Here is a 23,715-nt window from a genome sequence, read left to right as displayed (position 1 = left end):
CCTGCTATTCAATTCTGCCTCCAGGCCAAGAAAGTCTCCAGAAGGACTCAGAAGAAAGAAAACAAAGTGAAGCAAGCTAAGAAAACAGTTGCTAAGTGTTTTCTATCTCAACAGAAATAGAATGGGGGGGGGGGGTAGGGTGGGGGCGGGTGGTGGGGGGGTGGGTAATGTGTGTGTAAAACCCTATAGAAGTAACACGGATCTTAACTGAACCTCAATTATCTCCTGGAAAACAAACTCCATAAGCTAGAGATAGAGAAATAATTTCTTTCTGGCCTCATCAAAAGGCACAGTACTAACTAATCTGCAGGGCTCATAAATCTGTAACTCTCTAGATTAGGAAGAAACAAAGGAATAAATATTGCATTGACAGTATTTCCTTCTTGCTTTCTTTAATTTTTTTTTTTTTTTTGGCCTCGACGTGCAACTTTCAGGATCTTAATTCGCCAACCAGGGATTGAACCCAGGCCCTCGGCAGTGAAAGTGTCGAGTCCTAACCACTGGACTGTCAGGGAATTTCCTTAACAGTATTTCTAAAAATGGCAAATGTTCTACCTAAACCATCTAAATACAGTATTCTTTCCCATACCATAAGGATTATTACGCTCCTTTGAACCATAGTGGTAGAATTTCTCAATAACAAGCAATGCACAATGGGGCCACATGAGACTGTGGGGGACAGAGGACTGCTGTTAACATTTTATAGTTCCTTTAAGAGCAATGGAGATTGTGCGGTGTGATTTCTCATTTACAATCTCTGCTCCTTGGAAATATTTTGGGATGTGCTTCCCCTAAAGTTTCAATGAGATTTTAAAAAATCCATTTATGTGAATGTTTGAATCTTTTCTGATTTAACAACTCAAGAGTTGTTGACTCCCAGCCTCCCAGAGAAGCAGAGTAAATTGTGGATGTTTAACTTACTTTCGTTGGCTCAGGATTGCAAGTGTGTATTTCCTAGACCCTCACCCGCACATCTCGTGACAGAGCACATGTCATCACTATTATGTACATTCCTTCCCTTCCAAAAATTTGGAATAAAGTTCTAAGGCTGGGGTTTACCACGGCCCCTCCTCTTTTTATCAGCCTCACAGTTATACTGCAAAAATCTTTTAATCTGATCTGCTCTTGGTTTCACTAATCTATTAATTCATCAAATTTTCATTGAGCACTTTCTATTTGCCAAACACCGTGCCAGGAATGGTAACACAGCTGTAAACGAGTTAGACATAGTTCCTACCTTCAGAAAGCTTACCAATTAGTGGAAAGACAAACACACATTTATATAATAGGTATTAAGTTAGGATAAGTGGAAGATGCTATGGGAACACATAGCAGGGACACCTTATCTAGTCTAGAGAGTTCTAGTAATGCTTCTCCAAAGAAGAGTAAAGGTTATGTAAAGGTTATGATACTGGGCTTGGCTAGAAAGGGAGTAGCATTCTTTACAGAGGGGAATACATGTGCAAAGATCTCACTGACTCCAGGAAACTAAACAAGTTCAATATGGCTAGAAAAGAAAATGTAAGGCAGGCAACAGAGAGAGATGAGTCTGCTGAGGTATACAGAAGGCACGAAAGGTCTGATGGGCCAATTTAAAGTTTCAACTTCACCTTGAAGGCCATGGGAAGCCACCATGGCAATTTTAAGCAGCAGAGGCATTTAACAGTTATGCTCCAGAAAAACCAGAGAACAAGATGGGAGGGAAGTAAGACTAGAGGCAGGGACCAGTGAAGAGGATGTTGAAGAAATCCTGGCATTGGGTCAACACCATTGGGAAGACAGAGGAATGAACAGATTCAGAAAAGTTTTTAAGTGACAGTGTCAAAGGAGAAGCAACCACCAACGGAGGGGGAGTAGAGTACAGCTCCCTTCCCATCTCCAGTTCTCTTTTTTTCCCTCATTTTCCTAAACTGGAATGATGGGGAATACACTCCAACTGAAATCCTTAAGGTTAATGTAAAGATCTGGAGGAGTGGTGACTGTTCTTTGGAGAACATCTTCATATCTTATTTTGCAAAGACAAAAATAACTTCTTGCTCTATAAAAAGTAGGATGTGTTACACCGTAGCTTAACTGCCAAATACTGATCTTTCTTGACTTTCTTGACCATCATATTACATCCCAATAAACCCACTGTAAGTTGAAAATATCCTAAGTCAAAAAGCATTTAATACACTTAACCTAAGAAACATCATAGCTTAGCCAAGCCTACCTTAAACATGCTCAGGACACTTACATTAGCCTACAGTTGGGCAAAATCATCTAACACAAAGCCAGTTTTATAATAAAGTGTTGAATATCTCATGTAATTTACTGAATGCTGCACTGAAAGTGAAGAACAGAACGGTTGTCTGGGTACTGCATGACTGTAGGCCTATCAGTTGTTTCTTTACCTGATCGTGTGGCTGATCAGGAGCTGCGGGCTGCCGCTGCCCAGCATCACGAGAGAGTATCGTACCGCGTATCACTAGCCCAGGAAAAAAACCAACATTCAAAGTTTGAGTACAGTTTCTACTGAATGTGTATCACTTTCACACTATCACAAAGTTGAAAAAGTCATAAGTTAAACCTTCTCAAGTTGGGGACCGTTTGTAATTTCTTTTATGAAAAAATACTGAACTTTGATTGAACTTTGGGTATTAAATCATGAAAGATAATCACAGTCAGGTTAAGATAATGCTTCTAAAAACAGCAATGAGTTACTAATTACTCCATCCTAGAAAAAGAGAAAGCTGAGTTCCTAAAGGGCCACATTCCAGCTGTCACCTCCGGTCATAACAAAGTAGGACAGAGGGCAAAGGAAAACTTGAATACAGGTAACAGTGTTCCCACAGGAGTTCCTGTGACATGCCCTTACTTTCTCCTTACAGGTTTTTCTGAGCTTTAACATTCAGAGATTGCTGCTCAGTTTTTGGTAGGAGTGAAATAAGTATATCAAATCAAGTCTGATTATCCTGTCCAAAAATCAAGAAAGTACTTGAAAATGTGTGACTGCAGGGTGTTTTGATCCTTCCCCACGCCTCCCAAACAGCCCCAGTGTTAACAGAGAACGGGGGAAGCAATAGGCTCTGATTATTGAATCAAGGCCAAAATAGTTGGGAGCCCAAAGTTGGGCTGTGTCTGCGACATTCACCCTTGTGAAATAGTGCAACCACCACGATCAACAGTGAGAAGCAGAGAAAAGGGGTCCACCCTCCTTCATCTTTCCTTAGGTGGATAGTCATTCATCCATCTGAAGATACATGGCAGTACACAGAAACAGCCGTGCAAATGGGTCTTCTCAGCCACCAGCGCCTCCATCTGCAATCAGAAGGTATATCTGCCTAATGGAATGAACAATCCACCCTCCATTCTCACACCGAGAGTTCCTAAGACAAGCCGAACCCTTCCACAGCTCATGCCTCTGTAGAGACTATTCCCTCACAGCCCATTCATTCCTTCAACTAGGAAGAGAGCACTTTCCAAGGTTGACAGGTGCGGTGGATACACCAGTAACTAACATGGACATGACCCCGCAGTAACAGCAACCACAGTCAAGCGGGAAAAGACAAAGAATCAAGTGTATAAGTGAAAGTCGTAGGAGAAAGGAAAGGTACAAGGTGCTATCTGTAAGAGCATTAAACTAGCAGAAGGACGTAACCTAATCTTGGGGGTGGGGAAAGCTGCTCCCATGAACTGACACTTGAGTTGCGATCTGAAGAATGATTAGGAGTTAACTAGGCAAGGAAAGATGGGGGAGGGGGAGAGTGTCCAGACAGAGTAAGCAGCGTGTTTGAAGTCCTAGAGTTTGAATGGAGCTGGTGTCACTGAGGCCCTGACACAAAGCCAATGTGGCTGCAGCTCAGACAGGGGAAAGTGTTTCAGAATTCGTGAAGCAGGCACAGGTAGATCATGTAGGGCCTTGGAAGGATTTTGATCTTCCCTGTAAGAACAATGGGAGGCCAGTTTTGGTAAGCACAACCAGATTTGCCTCCATTCTGAAAAGAAAACATCCGCTGCAGTATGGAAAAGGGACTGGAGGACAGTAAGAGTGGACACTGAGAGACCGGCTGGGAGACTGAGATGCCTGCAGCAGTCCAGGTGAGAAACCTAACAGCTGGGCTCAGGGCAGGTGGAACTGGAGAAAAAGGGGAAAGGACGGATTTGAGATAAAACTGATAGGACTTGGTATAGATGGTTACTGAGGAGATGGAAAGTCCTAAGGATGACCTCACACTGGCACATATAATTAGAGGGTAACATCTACTGAGGAAGGAAACAGAGGAGAATGTTTTATCTTGTGGGGGGTGGAGGGGGGAGATGATTAAGGAAAAGAAAAATCTTTAGTTGTAACACACCAGCTCACCTGCTTATTACTATGTGACTAGAGGCAAGTTAACCTCTCTAAGCCCTGATTTCTTCATTTATAAAATATGGAAAACAATCTTTCCTACCTCACATGAAAACACCAGACAGATTAAGTAAAATAAGACAACGCAGGTAAAGTTTTATCACAGAACTTGGCATGCTGAGTCCCAATAAATGTCAGTGGTTGTTGTTTGTTACTATTTAAGAGGTCATTTAGACTTTCCACTAGAAAGTGCTGTGTTGAACACATAGTTCCTTCAGGCCTTCTCAAAACCCCATTAGAATGCCAGTAAAAAGTGTTTTTTTAAATGCATAAACCTACCTGAAAAAAGAGGAGAAAAAAAAGAACGTAAGAGGTTAAGAGCAACAAATTTTTAGAAGATGGAAAGGAGATGAACAACTGCTATGACCCAGCATAACCTAAAAAGCTGAATCCTAAGCCAGGAGTTATTCAGCAAAATTGCCCATAAGGCTCAGGAATTGGTGATATCAAGTAACTTTGGAAGTGGGGTTGAAGGTGGGACTAAACACAGAAGGGCTGCTTTGAAGTGTGTTTAAAAAGCAGTAAGACCAAGCTGTCAAACTCTGGGCAGGAGATTAAAAGATCTTTCTCTGAGGAATTTAGCAGCCCCAAAGGGAAAACCAAAAAGCACTGACATCAAGGGTTGCACAAGACAATGGTCCTGGCAGGTTATATTATGGCAATATAATAACCAACCCACAGATAATAATACCATAATGTACACATAACAACCAACCCACAGATCCTGAGTAGTTCACTCTTAACATAAGCCAGTAGTCAAAAATATCCGATACCTGCTATTGTGATTATGTTGTGTTAATATGGTGAAGATGAAGGGATATTACAGATGTAATCAAGGTCCCTGAGCAATTGACTTTAATCAAAATGGCAATATGTTCAGTGGGCTAGGTCTAATCAGGTGAGCCCTTTACAAAAGGGTCTTAGCAGTCAGACAGAAGTCAGAAAAATACTCTCCTGCTGGCCTTGAAGAAGCAAGCATCGTGTTATGAAATGCCTATGGAAAGGGGCAGCCTCTAGAAGCTACAAGCCTCAGTTCTACAACTGCAAGCAAAGGAATTCTGCCAACAACAGGCAAGCTTGGAAGAGGGCTCCCCAATCTGCAGATGAAATCCCAGCCCAAGCTTACACCTTGACCACAGCTTTGGCAGATCCTAAGTAGAAGACCCAGCTGAATTATGACTGTACTCCTGACTCATGGACTTTAATATAAATGTATGTTTTTTTAAGCCACTAAGTTAGTGGAAATTTGTTATGTATCATCGAAAAGTAACACAGACCTATATGCCAAAAAAGATAAATTTTATTTATACAAATAATACCTCAATAAACCAGACCCCCCAAAAATATGATAGAAGAAATGGAGACCTCTAAGAAGGTGTTAGAAGATAAAGTTGGAGAAATCACCCAGAAAATGGGAGCCAAAAAGAACCAGAAGAACATCAGAGAAAAGGTTAAAAAATGATATGAACAGTGTATGCGGGTCAGCACCAAAATAAAAGTAGTTTTGAAAGGGAGAGAAGGAAATCATTAATAGAATAACTGAAGAAAAATTTCAGAAGCACAGAACATAAATTTCCAGTTTTAAAGGTCACAAAGGCACTTGACACAAGTGCCAACTGGAACAACAACAACAAAGTAGATTAAAAACAACAAAAAAGATCCTATGGGTTTTCAAACAGTTAAATTACAAAGAATCAGGAACCAGAAAGGCTTCAGAATTTTAACAACCGTGAAAGCTAGAAAACAATGAAGAAATAAAGTTAGTTCTAAAGGGAAAAAATTTTAAACATAGAATTCTCTACCCAGGCAAACTATTGAGTAAGTATGACTTTAGAAGCCTTTTCAGACATGTATCGTCCCCCAAATTTATCTCCCATGCATTCTTTCCCAAAAATCTACAGGAGGATGTGCTCCAACAAAAAGCAGGAATAAATCAAGAAAGAAAACAATATTGGGAAATCATATGGGAAATAAGGATTCCAACAGAGGGGAGAGCTGAGGGAATCCCCAGGGTGACAGCTGTACAGCTCTGCTGGAGCAGATCAGAACAATCCAGGAGCTACTTCTTCAGGAAGATAACACTTATAGCAAAGCAGACACAACTCAGCACGCTGAGTGAGAGGAGAGGTAAATACCTGGTGCAAAGCCTGGCATTGGACTAATTATAAGTTCACAGAAAACAAGCAAATAAAAAATGGTATCTTTATAACACAAAGGAAAGCAAAATGTTGTATAGGTAAGGAACTATAGACAGTATACAAGAAGGCTTAAATATGAATGTCATTTACAGAGCCATAATAATGTGAACACTGAATACTGATCTAACCGGTATCACAGTTTAGTAATATCGGGCGGATGGTTAGTAAAAGAGATAATTTCTCACTTTCCAAGTGGGAAGTAAACAGTGCCAATACATGAAAAAAAATCAAGAAATAAACACAATTTCAAGATATGGAGGTAAACATCAGATAGAGTCGAAAGTGGTTCCTCTTAGAGAGGAAAGGAAGGGGCAGGGAGAAGGCAAAGGACTGCTCTTTTTCACAAGCTTTATAGAAATTTCTGACTCTCTTAAATTATATACATCCATAACTTCGAAGGAAAAAGATTACAGCTATATCGGTCCTTACATTATTTTTTCAAACCCCCATACCACTTAATTAACAACATTCTGCTTTCAGAAGGGGACCAGGGGAAAGGGGTCACTCGCCTCTAGAAGGATTCATATTAGCTTCTTTTGTTTCACCTTAGAAACTAACTCTTGCTCTACCAACCTGGAATCATCAGAAGTCTTTTTCTAAAATAACAGCAAAATATTGATCAACCAATTTTCTTTTTACTTCTTGTTCCGTGAGCCCAAGGAATATGGTATCCACTCAGCAAATGCTCTCTACTGCTTTCAGGTAACTGTCCACTGACTTCTCAGGAACCCAGTACCTGCCTTTAAGAGCAAAGGCAGGAAAGGATATCATAGTGTAACCACCCCCAAACTGGTGATGTCTTTGTTAAAACCTCTAAGTACTTCTTCTTTTCATTCTTCTTCAGGAAACTGATATTTCACTGCCATCGAATAAGTGCCTAGAATTAACTAAGATGGCCCTTTGACCGACTAGCTCTAACTCAGAAACGTTATTCTACTTGTTTTGGGTTAAAGGACTATGTCTTTCTTCACAAAATACAACACTTAAAATGAAATAAGCAGAACATTTTAGAAGAATTTCAAATAAAAATACAGTTTCACTAAATACATTTTCAGAACCAACCTGTTAATGACTCCTTAATTACACTAGAATATGCAACAAAAAAATTATTTTCCAACTGAAAATAAAAAGGGCAAATGCAGTATGGTCTCTGGAAAGTTAAAATCCTGTATTCTGAGACTTCGTTTTTCATTAAAAGTCCTTCTTACTTTTCTGTTGTTAAAATGTAATTTCTGGTACAGCCACATAGAAAAACTGTTTTGCAAGTATCCACTAAAGTTAAACCAGATGTAGTCCCAGCCATTCCTCTGCTGGTGTATACGCACCTGAAGTAAGTACTCTTGTTCACCAAAAGCCATGTACCAGAAAGTTCATAGCAGCCTGATTCATAACATTCCTAAACTGGACACTACCCAAATGTCCATCAATACTACAATGAATAAATAAATTGTGGTATATTTACACACTGGAATACTACAGTATATAAATATATATAAATTAATAGCATATAAATAAACCTGCAGAAATTTTGAAATAGTACAATTAACAGCCATATGTCTGTCCTTCATCTAGATTCACCAGTCGTGAACATTTTGCTACAGTCATTTTCTCCCTCTCAGTTTGACATCTCATCCCTAAAGGATATTCTGCTACATAACCGAAGTATCACTGTCAGACCTAAGAAATTTAATATCAATATAATATTATTTCACATATGGTCCATAATCAATTTCTCTAACTGCTTCAGAAATGTTCTTTACAGATTCTCTCCATTCCCCAATCCAGGATTCTGTCATGGACCCATGCACTGCATTTGGTTGTCCTATTTCCTAAGTCTCCTTCAATCTAGTATACCACTGTCTCAAAAGGGTCTTTTAAAATTTATTTATTTTTGGTTTTTCGTGACATTAACAGTTCTGACCCAATCGGTTTTTAAATGTTCCTGATATGTGAAACCCAAAAGTCTACATGCAAATGATTTCTATTTACTTAGTGTCTTCAATCTTTAGTAGAGCAGAGGAACTGAAATACTCTGTATCCTAACAGACTGTATGCAGGTGAAAAATAATGAGACAGGTTAGTTCAATTTCATACACAGTTTATGATCATTCTGCTGTAACTCACCGCTGAGTCTGAACAGGCCACGGGGTCTGGTTTGGTGTGGGTACTGAATTCGTGGGACTCATTAACATAGCACTATAGATATTGGAAGCGACCACAAGTATGCAGAGAAGGATGGGCCCAATGATTGCTCCTTCCAGGCCCAGGTAGTATGCTCCACCAGCCACTGCCAAGCCTGTCAAGTAAGGATGGCCACCTCTAGAATAAAGAGCACACAGATTACTCATGACTTTTAACAAACATAAACCTTGGAGTAAGTTGGAAATACATTCTCTAACACAATGTTCATTCTGTAATACACCTACCTTTTGATTGCATTATCAGCTTTCTTCAGATTACCTCAATGCAGATAACAAGATGCAAAAATTTTCTTGCCTACATGTGTGACGTTTGCCTTTTTATAGGCCCAGCAACTGAAGGAGTGAAGTCAGCAATGTTAACAGGTACCATTACAGGGCTGTCTGAGGTGGGTTAATGTCAGCTTAGAACTCGTTATATAATCTACCTGTTAGGTTTACCTCCATCTAGAAAATTTAAGTGGGCACAATTAAGTGTGTAGTTCAACTGATTATGCTTTTTTTATAAAGATGATAACAATACAATGACATCCCTGTTATTCATAAGTTAGACTTCTAGCAACCTCTTAAAATACAGATTTTAACACAGGTAGTGATAAAAGGCCTCATGAGGAAAATATTTGATAAAAAGCCCAAGATTTTTATTTCATAGGAGAGTCATAACTGTCTTCCAGCTTATCACAGTATCACTTACATAACTGGAATGAAATAAGACACAGGCAGACCTCAGAGATACTGCAGGTTTGGTTCCAGACCACCATAATAAAGCCAAATCTCACAATAAAGTGAGCCACACGAAATTTCTGGTTTCCCAGAGTATATAAAAATTATGTTCACACTGTACTGTAGTCTTTTAAGTACACAATAGCATTACGTCTAAAAAAATGTATATACATTAATTTAAAAATACCTGATTGGTAAAAATGCTAACTATCATGTAAGCCTTCAGCAAACTGTAATCTTTTTGCGAGTCTTGTCTCGATAGTGACGGCCGCTGACTGATCAGCGTGATTGGTTGCTGACAGCAGGGGCAGCTGTGGCAATTTCTCAAAACAAGACAACAATGAAGTTTTGCTGCATCCACTGACTCTTCCTTTCATAGATGATTTTTCTGTAGCACGCAATGCTGTTTGAGAGCATTTTACCCACCACAGAACTTCTTTCAATATGGAAGTTAATCCTTTCAAACCCTGCTTCTGCTTTATCAACCAAGTTTATGTAATACACTAGATCCTTTGTTGCCATTTCAACAATCTTCATAGCATCTTTACCAGAAGTAGATTTCATCACAAGAAGCCACTTTCTTGGCTTATCCATAAGCAAAGAAAATTAAAGTTTTATCATGAGACTGCAGTAATTCAGTTACATCTTCAGACTCCACTTCTAAATCTAGTTCTCTTGCTATTTCCACCACATCTGCAGTTACTTCTTCCACTGAAGTCTTGAACCCCTCAAAGTTATCCATGAGGGTTGGAATCAACTTCTTCCAAACTTCTGTTAATGTTGATATTTTGACCTCTTCCCATGAAATACGAGTGTTCTTAATGGCATCTAGAATGCTGAATGCTTTCCAGAAGGTTTTCAATTGACTTTACCCGGATCCATCAGAGGATCCGGGTAAAGTCTTATATAATAAGACTTGAAAGTTGAAATTACTCCTTGAACCACAGGCTGCAGAATGGATGTTGTATTACAGGCATGAAAACAACATTAACCTCATTGCACATCTCTATCAGAGGTCTTGGGTGACTGGGTACATTGTCAAATAAGCCAAAGTATTTTGAAAGGAATCATTTTTTTCTGACCAGTAGGTCTCAAGAGTAGGCTTAAGATATTCAGTAAACCATGTTGCAAATAGATGTGCTGTTATCGAGGTTTTGTTGTTTCATTTCTCGAGCACAGGCAGAGCAGATTTAGCACAATTCTTAAGGGCCCTGGGATTTTTGGAATGGTAAATGAGCACTGGCTTCAATTTAAAGTCACCAGCTGCATTAGCCCCTAGCAATAGAGCCAGCCTGTCCTTTCAAGCTTTGAAGCCAGGCGTTGAAAGTCCTAGGTGGCATCTTTTTCCAAGAGAAAGTTGTTTCGTCTACATTGAAAATCTGTTTAATGTAGCCACTTTCTTTATTTCTCTTTAGCTAGACCTTCTGGATAACTTGCCGCAGCTTCTACATCAGCACTTGCTGCTTCACCTTGCACTTTTATGTTCTGGAGACAGCTTCTTTCCTTAAACCTTACGAACCAACCTCTGCTAGCTTCAAACGTTTCTTCTGCAGCTTCCTCACCCCTCACAGCCTTCACAGGGTTGAGAAGAGTTAGGGTCTTTCTCCAGATTAGGCTCTGGCTTAAGGGAATGTTGTGGCTGGTCTGATCTTCCATCCAGAATACCAAAACCTTCTCCGTATCAGCAAAAAGGCTGTTTTGCTTTCTTACCATGTGTGTGTTCACTGGAATAGCACTTTTTACTTCCTTCAAGAACTTGTCCTTTACATTCACAACTTGGCTAACTGACTCAAGAGGCCTAGCTTTCAACATACCTTCTTCACTAAGTTTAATCATTTCTAGCCTTTGATTTAAGTGAGAGATGTCTGACTCTTCCTTTCACTTGAACACTTAGAGGCCACTGTAAGGGTATTAATTGGCCTTATTTCAATATTGCTGTATCTCAGGGACTAGGGAGACCCAACGAGAGGGAGAAGATAAGTGAACGGCTGGTTGGTGGAGCAGTCAAAACACATACAACATTTATCAATTAAGTCTGCCATCTTATATGGGTGTAGTTCATAGCACCCCAATACAATTACAATAGTAACATCAAAGATCACTGATCACAGATCATCATAAAAAACATGATAATAAAAAAGTCTGAACTATTGCAAGAATTACCAAAATGACACAGAGACACAAAGTGAGCAAATGCTGTTGGAAAAATGGTGTCAATAGACTTGCTCAACACAGCGTTGCCACAAACCTTCAATTTGTTTAAAAAAAAAAAAAAAAAAGCAATATCTGCAAAGCGCACTAAAGTGAAGTACAATAAAGTGAGGCATACCTGTAGATTACAGCAGCACAACACACTGATAATAACATATGACAACTGACATAAGAGGGACTTAGAAATAAGGTATATTTTGTTTGTTTCTAGTTTCTAAACACAGATGATTAGAACAATTTAGTGAAGGGAAAATAACTAAATACCTTGGAAGGATATCCTGTACTGTATTACAATTCAGTAACATTTAAGGTGAGCTAGTCTTCAGGAAACCAATAAATTATATTTGTAATTTATTTGTCTTCTTCATTCCAAAAAGGATTTAGGGCAATATTCCATGTTACACTATGTAAGCAAGCATTTTCCCTAAACAATACATGTAAGGAAAATTTTTATCAAAAATGCTTAAAGCTTAAAAAAAAAAAAAGTGTGGGAGCTTTTAAATAAAAGCTTAATTTATTACAAAATAAAATAAAGCAAGTTACGTAAAATTTTTCATTTCCTAATGATGTTGGTTAAATAAGGTGTTACTTCATTATTAAGATAGAACTATATCTAAGTCTTAAATTCTAGCTAAAAACCCTGATATAAAATTTGCAGCAAAGTTTAAAGAAATGAAAACACTTAACTATAAATCATGTAACTACTCTTATGGTTTAAATTTCAACTAGTAAATGTTAGTTAAGCTCACTATGAAGTTCTCCTGTTATCTTTAAGTTTTAGGCAAAAAAGTTCCCCTAAGGCTTGCTTATGGAGTTGCTTGTTTCTTGTTGCTCTGAAACTTTGGGGCTTCTTAGTTGTTCTATATCATTTATTTTCTATTTTAACTTACTAGAGAGAAAACAAGGTAGCATATGACTGGTCTCTTCATAATTTCAAATTGACTGAAGGGTCCTCTTCCTGTAAACTTAGACCCTGTCTACGCTTATTGTGATGAGTTTTACTTAAAGAAAATTTAAAATATTAGCTATTATGATAGTTTCAGTGGGCCATATTCTGAATTTGAGTAGCTAAATAAAATTCAGTATTTGTCACATCCTAGATTGTAATAAGCAATGTTAATCTGGATATGCGACTAAATGAGAATCAGCTTGATTTACTGAACGCAATTTCTAAGAGACATCAAAACCTACAAAAACAGATATTTATTATATTGCCAAAGTTTGGCTTCTGTCTTCAATTTAATCTGCATTCATCATAGAACCATACTATAATATCTAAAGTAAGAAATCACTGCTTGTCAGATACGAACTTGATGAGGTTTCATTTTACGTGGAAATCCTCAAACTTACAACCTAATAATGTGTTTCTCTGAAAGCAAAGAAGTTCTGAAAATAACTACTAACTTGTTATCGTACTTAAAATATTTTTATTTTGGGGCTTCCCTGGTGGCACAGTGGTTGAGAGTCCGCCTGCCAATGCAGGGGACACGGGTTCGTGCCCCGGTCTGGGAAGATCCCACATGCCGGGGAGCGGCTGGGCCCGTGAGCCATGGCCGCTGGGCCTGCGCGTCCGGAGCCTGTCCTCCGCAATGGGAGAGGCCACAACAGTGAGAGGCCCGCGTACCGCAAAACAAAAAAAATATTTTTATTTTGAAGTATGTACAGTAATACTTTTTTCCTAGGTTAAATGTCACTAAACCAGAGGATTATTCACAATTTTTAGTCTCATGTATTGTAAATAAAACTTATAACAAAATAGCATACCTTGCAAACGACAGTAATTAAATTAAACTTTGATTATATCAGTGGGATCACAAAAGATTACTTCACTGAAAATCCTACCACCACTCCTTTCTTCCATGCCCAAAAGGAAAAAAACAAAATCTTCTTAAAAAAGGCCAAAGAGGGCTTCCCTGGTGGCGCAGTGGTTGAGAGTCTGCCTGCCGATGCAGGGGACACGGGTTCGTGCCCCGGTCTGGGAAGATCCCACATGCCGTGGAGCAGCTGGACCCGTGAGCCATGGCAGCTGAGCCCGCGCGTCCGGAGCCTGTGCTCCGCAACGGGAGAGGCCACAACAGTGAGAGGCCCGCGTACCGCAAAAAAAAAAAAAAAAGAAAAAAAAGGGCCAAAGAAATTCCTGGATATGATTCATCACCAACTTCAGAAGTTCTGTGGAATACTTACCCTGATATATCAGAATAGATGGCAGTATCTACAAAGTATGTCGGCAAAAGATGAAAAACCAACAGTAAGATGGCTTTGCATCCTAAGCCTTGTGTAAGCCACAGGTCTAGAACTGCAGGTACTGCTGCCCAATATGTGCCTAGAAATGGCACTGCTCCAAGGATTGCTGCTAAAGCTAATAAAGATTAAAAGAAGAAAAAGCAACTTAACATCATCAGCAAAGCAATAACAAGACAGCAGAATCTAAACACTAGCTCCTACTACTTAAAAATTTCCACCAGAACAAGTTAAACAAATACAAACTCAAATTTTAGGGGAATGATATGCCCTGTTTAACTGAATTTGCTAGTTGAATGAGGTCCAAGATCTTCAAACTGGGTCATGAAAATCTTTCTGAAGTGTGTGTTTACTTCATGAATCTGTTCTTAAGCAACAAAATTTTAGTGTCCCACAGTTGTTATTCTCAATCAATGGTTAGTTAATACGTATGCAGGTGGTCCTCCATATCCTCAGATGTGGAACCTGCAAATACAGAGGGCCAAAGGACCTGAGCATCCGCAGAATTTGGTATCCTCAGGGGGTCCTGAAACCATACCCTCAGGGATACCAAAGGACAACTGTACAGTCCTATGATATAACTATAGAGCACTGGTCAAATATTTGTACTGATTCCAAAGCCAAATGAGAAATTAGTTTCTAAATCTCGGATAAGAACATATATTCTTTACCTTGCTTCTTTCTAATAAAAATGAAGTGTAATTTCAATAAAAACACCAAAAATAACCCTGCTAACTGAAGGACCTTACCTTACACTCATCCCTTTCCAGAACAGTATGATCAATTAACAAATAAGTATTTGTTATTTATGCAGTGCTTCCCATGTGCTGGGTATTGTTTTAACTACTGGGGATACAGCAATAAATAAACATTCCAAATCATATTTCTGCTCCTAATCTGGACTAGATTAGATCTCAAAATTTAGCATTTTAAATTTAAGGAAGCTGACAGTATATGTAAAATGGCTTAATGTTCCTTAAATAGAGGACAGCAGAAGTTATGATACAGTTGTTACCTGATGGTATGAAGACAATATTGATGCCAAATATAGTATGAGTCAGCCAGGTGTATAATCCGTAGAAGCCAGCCATTTTGAGGGAAGCGTCAAACACCCCTCTAGAACGTCCAAAGATAAAAGGGAAAGAAAATAAACACAGTATCATACTGTGACTCAGAAAAATCAATATTCCTAGGCTTCTGGCTACTTTATCCAAATCTGATAATAGCGTCAATTTTTCCAATGGCCTGAGAATGCTTTTTTCATTTTATTTCAGAGAAACATAAAAATCTTGTATTGAAAACTTGAAATAGATTTACTAAACTGTTCTTTAAATTTCTCTAATGAAAAGATAACTGAAATAAAACACCTTAAAATACCCTATTCACTGAAATAACTCATCAACTCTTCACTTCTAAAGCAGATCGCTCACCACCAAAATAAAGAGAAAGAAAAATAAGTGTGAATATCTTATTTCTTAGGATGTAGTTAAATTTGGAGACGTCCAGGCTGTGGCCAGCCCCCCTCTTTGGGAAGAGCAAGTGAGGAATACTATAGCCGGTACTTCATCAGTCCTTCTTCTCGTTAACAAAATGCTCCCACACATCTTAAACCATGCGACCCAACCTACAAAGTAACTTATAAAAATGCTATCAAAGAATGCAGGTCATTGGGTGAGAATTTACCAAAAAATCTTATTAATTCCCAAGTAAAATCAGAGAGGAAAATACAAGAGGTGTAAAAACAGACACACATATTCCGTGATTAATAGGAATGAAAATACGCAATCTCAGGTACTTCATTTTTGCTTTTCAGTTGGAAGATTAAGGTAGTACTGTATAAGGAGGAGAAATAAGGAACTGCTCAGGGAGAGCACGAAGGCAGCAAATCTTAAGTTATCCCAAGGTATCACAAAGTTACAAAAAACAGGAACCTGTGGGGTGCACGGGACGCACGCTTATATACTCATGAGAGAAGGAAAAGCTGTCTGTGATTGAAAAAAGCAGAGACGGTGGCAGCAACGTAACACTGTACACACAAAAGAACACACCAAGATTTTCCAAAGCATCCCAAGAAGTGTACTGGGAGAGTAAGTCAAACTCTGGAATCCAGCGACTCAGTCATTTCATAGGGTTCTGAGACATGCATTTGGGGACAGAGTGGCTCTCAAAATTGTGAAACCTTGTCATACTGACCAGCAGCTTTCACTGAAAAAAGTGCCATAGGCTCTCTAACAATAAGGACACAGGCTAAAGAGATACCAAAAAGACTTAAAGTAAGGGAGACAGCCCACAGGAAATATAAAAGATCTGAACAGTAACTGATTAGAAGACACGGAAGAAAAAAAGAACATGAGAGATTCAGGTTTTAAACCTGAGGGAGAAAGAATGGCAGTGTCTCAAAGTCATGGAGAACCCCAGAATGGGCGAGGACATGGAAGAAAAGGGAACATGTTTAGTTTGGGCAGTGTTAAGTCGAAAAAGGATGATGAAAATAAATACCCTGGAGGTAGCTGGAAATAAGAGACAAGGCTTAACAGCGACCTTGGGACAAGAAATTTGAGATACACCAAATAATCATAGGATAGGGTAAGATATCCCAAGGGGCAAGCCTAGAAAGAATGGGGCAATGAGCTCTGTTCTCATAAGGGACCTAAGGACAAAGATACACCGGCCAAAGAGATAATGAAATCATTCCTCTAGTAGAAAGAAAATCACTAGAGTACACTATTCCCAGAGAGCAAGGGAGAAGGAAGCTTTTGAGAATGAGGGAATAATAATATCAAATATCATGGAAAGATTAATGAGAACAAAGTCTAAGAAAAATAGTACAGAATCTGACTAGAATGGGGAAGGGGGGCTGGTGAGAAAAGATATAGATGTGATATTTCGATCAAACTTATGGTGTTTTAAAAATTTTAAGCCGGGGGGGACCTTGAAGATGGCGGAAGAGTAAGACGCGGAGATCGCCTTCCTCCCCACGGATACACCAGAAATAAATCCACACGTGGAACAACTCCTACAGAACTCCTACTGAAGGCTGGCAGAAGACCTCAGACCTCCCAAAAGGCAAGAAACTCCCCACGTAACTGGGTAGGGCAAAAGAAAAAACAGAGACAAAAGAATAAGGACGGCACCTGCACCAGTGGGAGGGAGCTGTGAAGGAGGAAAAGTTTCCACACACTAGAAGCCCCTCCGCGGGCGGAGACTGCGGGAGGCAGAGGGGGGAGTTTCGGGACCGCGGAGTAGTGCACAGCGACGGGTGCGGAGGGCAAAGCGGGGAGATTCCTGCACAGACGATCGGTGCTGACCGGCACTCACCAGCCCGAGTGGCTTGTCTGCTCACCCGCCGGGGCGGGCGGGGCTGCGAGCTGAGGCTCGGGTTTTGGTTTTGGACGGAGCTCAGGGAGAGGACTGGGGTTGGCGGCTTGAACATAGCCTGAAGGGGTTAGTGCACCACGACTAGCCGGGAGGGAGTTCGGGGAAAAGCCTGCACCGGCCGAAGAGGCAAGAGACTTTTTCTTCCCTCTTTGTTTCCTGGTGCGCGAGGAGAGGGGTTTAAGAGCGCTGCTTAAAGGAACTCCAGAGACGGGCGCGAGCCGCGGCTAAAAGCGCGAACCCCAGAGACGGGCGCGAGCCGCGGCTAAAACCGCGGACCCCAGAGACGGGCGGGAGACGCTAAGGCTGCTGCTGCCGCCACCAAGGGGCCTGTGTGCGAGCACAGGTCACTCTCCACACCCCTCTTCCGCGGAGCCTGTGCAGCCCGCCACTGCCAGGTTCCCGGGATCCAGGTACAACTTCCCCGGGAGTACGCACGGCGGGTCTCAGGCTGGTGCAACATCACGCCGGCCTCTGCCGCAACGTCACGCTGGCCCGCCCCGCACGTAGTGCCCCTCCTACCCCCATCCCCCAACCCCTGGCCTGAGTGAGCCGGAGGCCCCGAATCAGCGGCTCCTTTAACCCCGTCCTGTCTGAGCGAAAAAACAGACGCCCTCCAGCGACCTACACGCAGAGGCAGGGCCAAATCCAAAGCTGAGCTCCTGTGAGCTGTGAGAACAAAGAAGAGAAAGGGAAATCTCTCCCAGCAGCCACAGAAGCAGCGGATTAAAGCTCCACAATCAACTTGATATACCCTGCATCTGTGGAATACCTGAATAGACAAGGAATGATCCCAAATTGAAGAGGTGGAATTTAGGAGCGAGATCTATGATTTTTTTCCCTTTTCCTCTTTTTGTGAATGTGTACGTGTATGCTTCTGTGTGAGATCCTGTCTGTATACTCTTGCTTCCACCATTTGTCCTAGGGCTCTATCCGTCCATGACTTTTTTTTAAAAATTCTTTTTCTTAATAATTAAGTTTAATTGTAATAACTTTATTATACTTTACCTTCGTTCTTTCTTTCCTTCCTTCCTTCCCTCCTTTAGACAACGAATCACCCCAAATTGAGGAGGTGGTCTCAGGGAGCAGGATTTATGATTTTTCCCCCTTTACCTCTTTTTGTGAAGGTGTATGTGTATGCTTCTGTGTAAGATTTTCTCTGTATAGCTTTGCTTCCAACATTTGTCCTAAGGTTCTATCCGTCCCTTTTTTTTTTTTTTTCTAAATATTTTTTAATTCAATAACTATATTATACTTTATTTTATTTTTACTGTATCATCTATCTTTCTGTCTTTTTTCCTTCTTTCCCTCCTTCCTTCCTTCCTCCCTCCCTCCCTCCCTCCCTCCTTTCTTTCCTTCTTTGCTTCTTTCTTCCTTCCTTCCTTTCCTCCTTTCCTTCTTTCTTTACTCATACTTCTACTAATTCTCCCTACTTTTTCTCCCTTTTATTCTGAGCTGTGTGGATGAAAGGCTCTTGGTGCTCCAGCCAGGAGTCAGGGCTCTGCCTCTGAGGTAGGAGAGCCAACTTCAGGACACTGGTCAACAAGAGACCTCCCAGCTCCACATAATATTAAACGGTGGAAATATCCCAGAGACCTCCATCTTAACACCAGCACCCAGCTTCACTCAACGACCAGCAAGCCACAGTGCTGGACAACCTATGCCAAACAACTAGCAAAACAGGAACACAACCCCACCCATTAGCAGAGAGGCTGCCTAAAATCATAATAAGGCCACAGACACCCCAAAACACATCACCAGACGTGAACCTGCCCACTAGAGAGACAAGATCCAGCCTCATCCAGCACAACACAGGCACTAGTCCCCTCCACCAGGAAGCCTACACAACCCACTGAAACAACCTTAGCCACTGGAGACAGACATCAAAAACAACGGGAACTACGAAAGTGCAGCCTGCAAAAAGGAGACCCCAAACACAGTAAGATAAGCAAAATGAGAAGACAGAAAAACACACAGCAGATGAAGGAGCAAGATAAAAACCCACCAGACCTAACAAATGAAGAGGAAATAGGCAATCTACCTGAAAAAGAATTCAGAATAATGATAGTAAGGATGATCCGAAATCTTGGAAGTAGAATGGACAAAATGCAAGAAACAGTTAACAAGGACCTACAAGAACTAAAGATGAAACAAGCAACGATGAACAATGCAATAAATGAAATTAAAATCACTCTAGATAGGATCAATAGCAGAATAACTGAGGCAGAAGAACGGATAAGTGACCTGGAAGATAAAGTAGTGGAAATAACTACTGCAGAGCAGAATAAAGAAAAAAGAATGAAAAGAACTGAGGACAGTCTCAGAGACCTCTGGGACAACATGAAACGCACCAACATTCGAATTATAGGGGTTCCAGAAGAAGAAGAAAGAAAGAAAGGGACTGAGAAAATATTTGAAGAGATTATAGTTGAAAACTTCCCTAATATGGGAAAGGAAATAGTTAATCAAGTCCAGGAAGCACAGAGGGTCCCATACAGGATAAATACAAGGAGAAACACGCCAAGACACATATTAATCAAACTGTCAAAAATTAAATACAAAGAAAGCATATTAAAAGCAGCAAGGGAAAAACAACAAATAACACACAAGGGAATCCCCATAAGGTTAACAGCTGATCTCTCAGCAGAAACCCTACAAGCCAGAAGGGAGTGGCAGGACATACTGAAAGTGCTGAAGGAGAATAGCCTGCAACCAAGACTACTCTACCCAGCAAGGATCTCATTCACATTTGATGGAGAAATTAAAACCTTTACAGACAAGCAAAAGCTGAGAGAGTTCAGCACCACCAAACCAGCTTTACAACAAATGCTAAAGGAACTTCTCTAGACACGAAACACAAGAGAAGGAAATGACCTATAGTAGCGAACCCAAAACAATATATAAAATGGAAATAGGAACATACATATCGATAATTACCTTAAATGTAAATGGACTAAATGCTCCCACCAAAAGACACAGATTGGCTGAATGGATACAAAAACAAGACCCTTATATATGCTGTCTACAAGAGACCCACTTCAGAACTAGAGACACATACAGACTGAAAGTAAGGGGATGGAAAAAGATATTCCATGCAAATGGAAACCAAAAGAAAGCTGGAGTAGCAATTCTCATATCAGACAAAATAGACTTTAAAATAAGGACTATTAAAAGGGACAAAGAAGGACACTACATAATGATCAAGGGATCGATCCAAGAAGAAGATATAACAATTGTAAATATTTATGCACCCAACATAGGAGCACCTCAATACATAAGGCAAATACTAACAACCATAAAAGGGGAGATCGACAGTAACACATTCATAGTAGGGGACTTTAACACCCCACTTTCACCCATGGACAGATCATCCAAAATGAAAATAAATAAGGAAACACAAGCTTTAAATGATACATTAAACAAGATGGACTTAATTGATATTTATAGGACACTCCATCCAAAAACAACAGAATACACATTTTTCTCAAGTGCTCATGGAACATTCTCCAGGATAGATCATATCTTGGGTCACAAATCAAGCCTTGGTAAATTTAAGAAAACTGAAATTGTATCAAGTATCTTTTCCGACCACAACGCCATGAGACTAGATATCAATTACAGGAAAAGATCTTTAAAAAATACAAACACATGGAAGCTAAACAATACACTACTTAATAATGAAGTGATCACTGAAGAAATCAAAGAGGAAATAAAAAAATACCTAGAAACAAATGACAATGGAGACACAACGACCCAAAACCTATGGGATGCAGCAAAAGCAGTTCTAAGGGGGAAGTTTATAGCAATACAAGCCCACCTTAAGAAGCAGGAAACATCTCGAATAAACAACCTAACCTTGCACCTCAAGCAATTAGAGAAAGAAGAACAAAAAAACCCCAAAGCTAGCAGAAGGAAAGAAATCATAAAAATCAGATCAGAAATAAATGAAAAAGAAATGAAGGAAACAATAGCAAAGATCAATAAAACTAAAAGCTGGTTCTTTGAGAAGATAAACAAAATAGATAAACCACTAGCCAGACTCATCAAGAAAAAAAGGGAGAAGACTCAAATAAATAGAATTAGAAATGAAAAAGGAGAAGTAACAACTGACACTGCAGAAATAAAAAAAATCATGAGAGATTACTACAAGCAACTCTATGCCAATAAAATGGACAATCTGGAAGAAATGGACAAGTTCTTAGAAATGCACAACCTGCCAAGACTGAATCAGGAAGAAATAGAAAATATGAACAGACCAATCACAAGCACTGAAATTGAAACTGTGATTAAAAACCTTCCAAAAAACAAAAGCCCAGGACCAGATGGCTTCACAGGTGAATTCTATCAAACGTTTAGAGAAGAGCTAACACCTATCCTTCTCAAACTCTTCCAAAATATAGCAGAGGGAGGAACACTCCCAAATTCCTTCTACGAAGCCACCATCACCTTGATACCAAAACCAGACAAGGATGTCACAAAGAAAGAAAACTACAGGCCAATATCACTGATGAACATAGATGCAAAAATCCTCAACAAAATACTAGCAAACAGAATCCAACAGCACATTAAAAGGATCATACACCATGATCAAGTGGGGTTTATTCCAGGAATGCAAGGATTCTTCAATATACGCAAATCTATCAATGTGATAAACCATATTAACAAATTGAAGGAGAAAAACCATATGATCATCTCAATAGATGCAGAGAAAGCTTTCGACAAAATTCAACACGCATTTATGATAAAAACCCTGCAGAAAGTAGGCATAGAGGGAACTTTCCTAAACATAATAAAAGCCATATATGACAAGCCCACAGCAAACATCATCCTCAATGGTGAAAAACTGAAAGCATTTCCACTAAGATCAGGAACAAGACAAGGTTGCCCACTCTCACCACTCTTATTCAACATAGTTTTGGAAGTTTTAGCCACAGCAATCAGAGAAGAAAAGGAAATAAAAGGAATCCAAATCGGAAAAGAAGAAGTAAAGCTGTCACTGTTTGCAGATGACATGATACTATACATAGAGAATCCTAAAGATGCTACCAGAAAACTACTAGAGCTAATCAATGAATTTGGTAAAGTAGCAGGATACAAAATTAATGCACAGAAATCTCTGGCATTCCTATATACTAATGATGAAAAATCTGAAAGTGAATTCAAGAAAACACTCCCATTTACCATTGCAACAAAAAGAATAAAATATCTAGGAATAAACCTACCTAAGGATACGAAAGACCTGTATGCAGAAAATTATAAGACACTGATGAAAGAAATTAAAGATGATACAAATAGATGGAGAGATATACCATGTTCTTGGATGGGAAGAATCAACATTGTGAAAATGACTCTACTACCCAAAGCAATCTACAGATTCAATGCAATCCCTATCAAACTACCACTGGCATTTTTCACAGAACTAGAACAAAAAATTTCGCAATTTGTATGGAAACACAAAAGACCCCGAATAGCCAAAGCAATCTTGAGAACGAAAAAAGGAGCTGGAGGAATAAGGCTCCCTGACTTCAGACTATATTACAAAGCAACAGTAATCAAGACAGTATGGTACTGGCACAAAAACAGAAAGATAGATCAGTGGAACAGGATAGAAAGCCCAGAGATAAACCCACGCACATATGGACACCTTATCTTTGATAAAGGAGGCAGGAATGTACAGTGGAGAAAGGACAGCCTCTTCAATAAATGGTGCTGGGAAAACTGGACAGGTACATGTAAAAGTATGAGATTAGATCACTCCCTAACACCATACACAAAAATAAGCTCAAAATGGATTAAAGACCTAAATGTAAGGCCAGAAACTATCAAACTCTTAGAAGAAAACATAGGAAGAACACTCTATGACATAAATCACAGCAAGATCCTTTCTGACCCACCTCCTAGAGTAATGGAAATAAAAACAAAAATAAACAAATGGGACCTAATGAAACTTCAAAGCTTTTGCACAGCAATGGAAACCATAACCAAGACCAAAAGACAACCCTCAGAATGGGAGAAAACATTTGCAAATGAAGCAACTGACAAAGGATTAATCTCCAAAATTTACAAGCAGCTCATGCAGCTCAATAACAAAAAAACAAACAACCCCATCCAAAAATGGGCAGAAGACCTAAATAGACATTTCTCCAAAGAAGATATACAGAATGCCAACAAACACATGAAAGAATGCTCAACATCATTAATCATTAGAGAAATGCAAATCAAAACTACAATGAGATATCATCTCACACCAGTCAGAATGGCCATCATCAAAAAATCTAGAAACAATAAATGCTGGAGAGGGTGTGGAGAAAAGGGGACACTCTTGCACTGCTGGTGGGAATGTGAATTGGTTCAGCCACTGTGGAGAACAGTATGGAGG

The 23,715-nt window shown here is 39.7% G+C and overlaps 1 protein-coding gene across 3 annotated transcripts in view; it reads right to left on the bottom strand.

The window, feature by feature from the left end:
- The window catches only part of TMEM245 (transmembrane protein 245), a 107,570-nt gene that overhangs the window by 3,333 nt on the left and 80,522 nt on the right, over window positions 1-23,715 (bottom strand). For 2 of the 3 annotated variants that reach the window (XM_032635913.1, XM_032635915.1), the window contains 3 exons: window positions 14,977-15,077; window positions 13,905-14,079; window positions 8,713-8,907 (listed from right to left, as the gene is read on the bottom strand). In XM_032635913.1, the coding sequence (XP_032491804.1) occupies window positions 8,713-8,907; window positions 13,905-14,079; window positions 14,977-15,077 (471 nt within the window). Of the gene's footprint in view, window positions 1-2,393; window positions 2,468-8,712; window positions 8,908-13,904; window positions 14,080-14,976; window positions 15,078-23,715 lie in introns of all 3 variants that reach the window. The other variant, XM_032635914.1, reaches the window with a different exon arrangement.

Source organism: Phocoena sinus, chromosome 6, assembly GCF_008692025.1.
Source record: "Phocoena sinus isolate mPhoSin1 chromosome 6, mPhoSin1.pri, whole genome shotgun sequence".
Classification (NCBI taxonomy): Eukaryota; Metazoa; Chordata; class Mammalia; order Artiodactyla; family Phocoenidae; genus Phocoena; species Phocoena sinus.
Note: the sequence above shows the minus strand (reverse complement) of the source record. Positions and strands in the feature narration are given on the sequence as shown.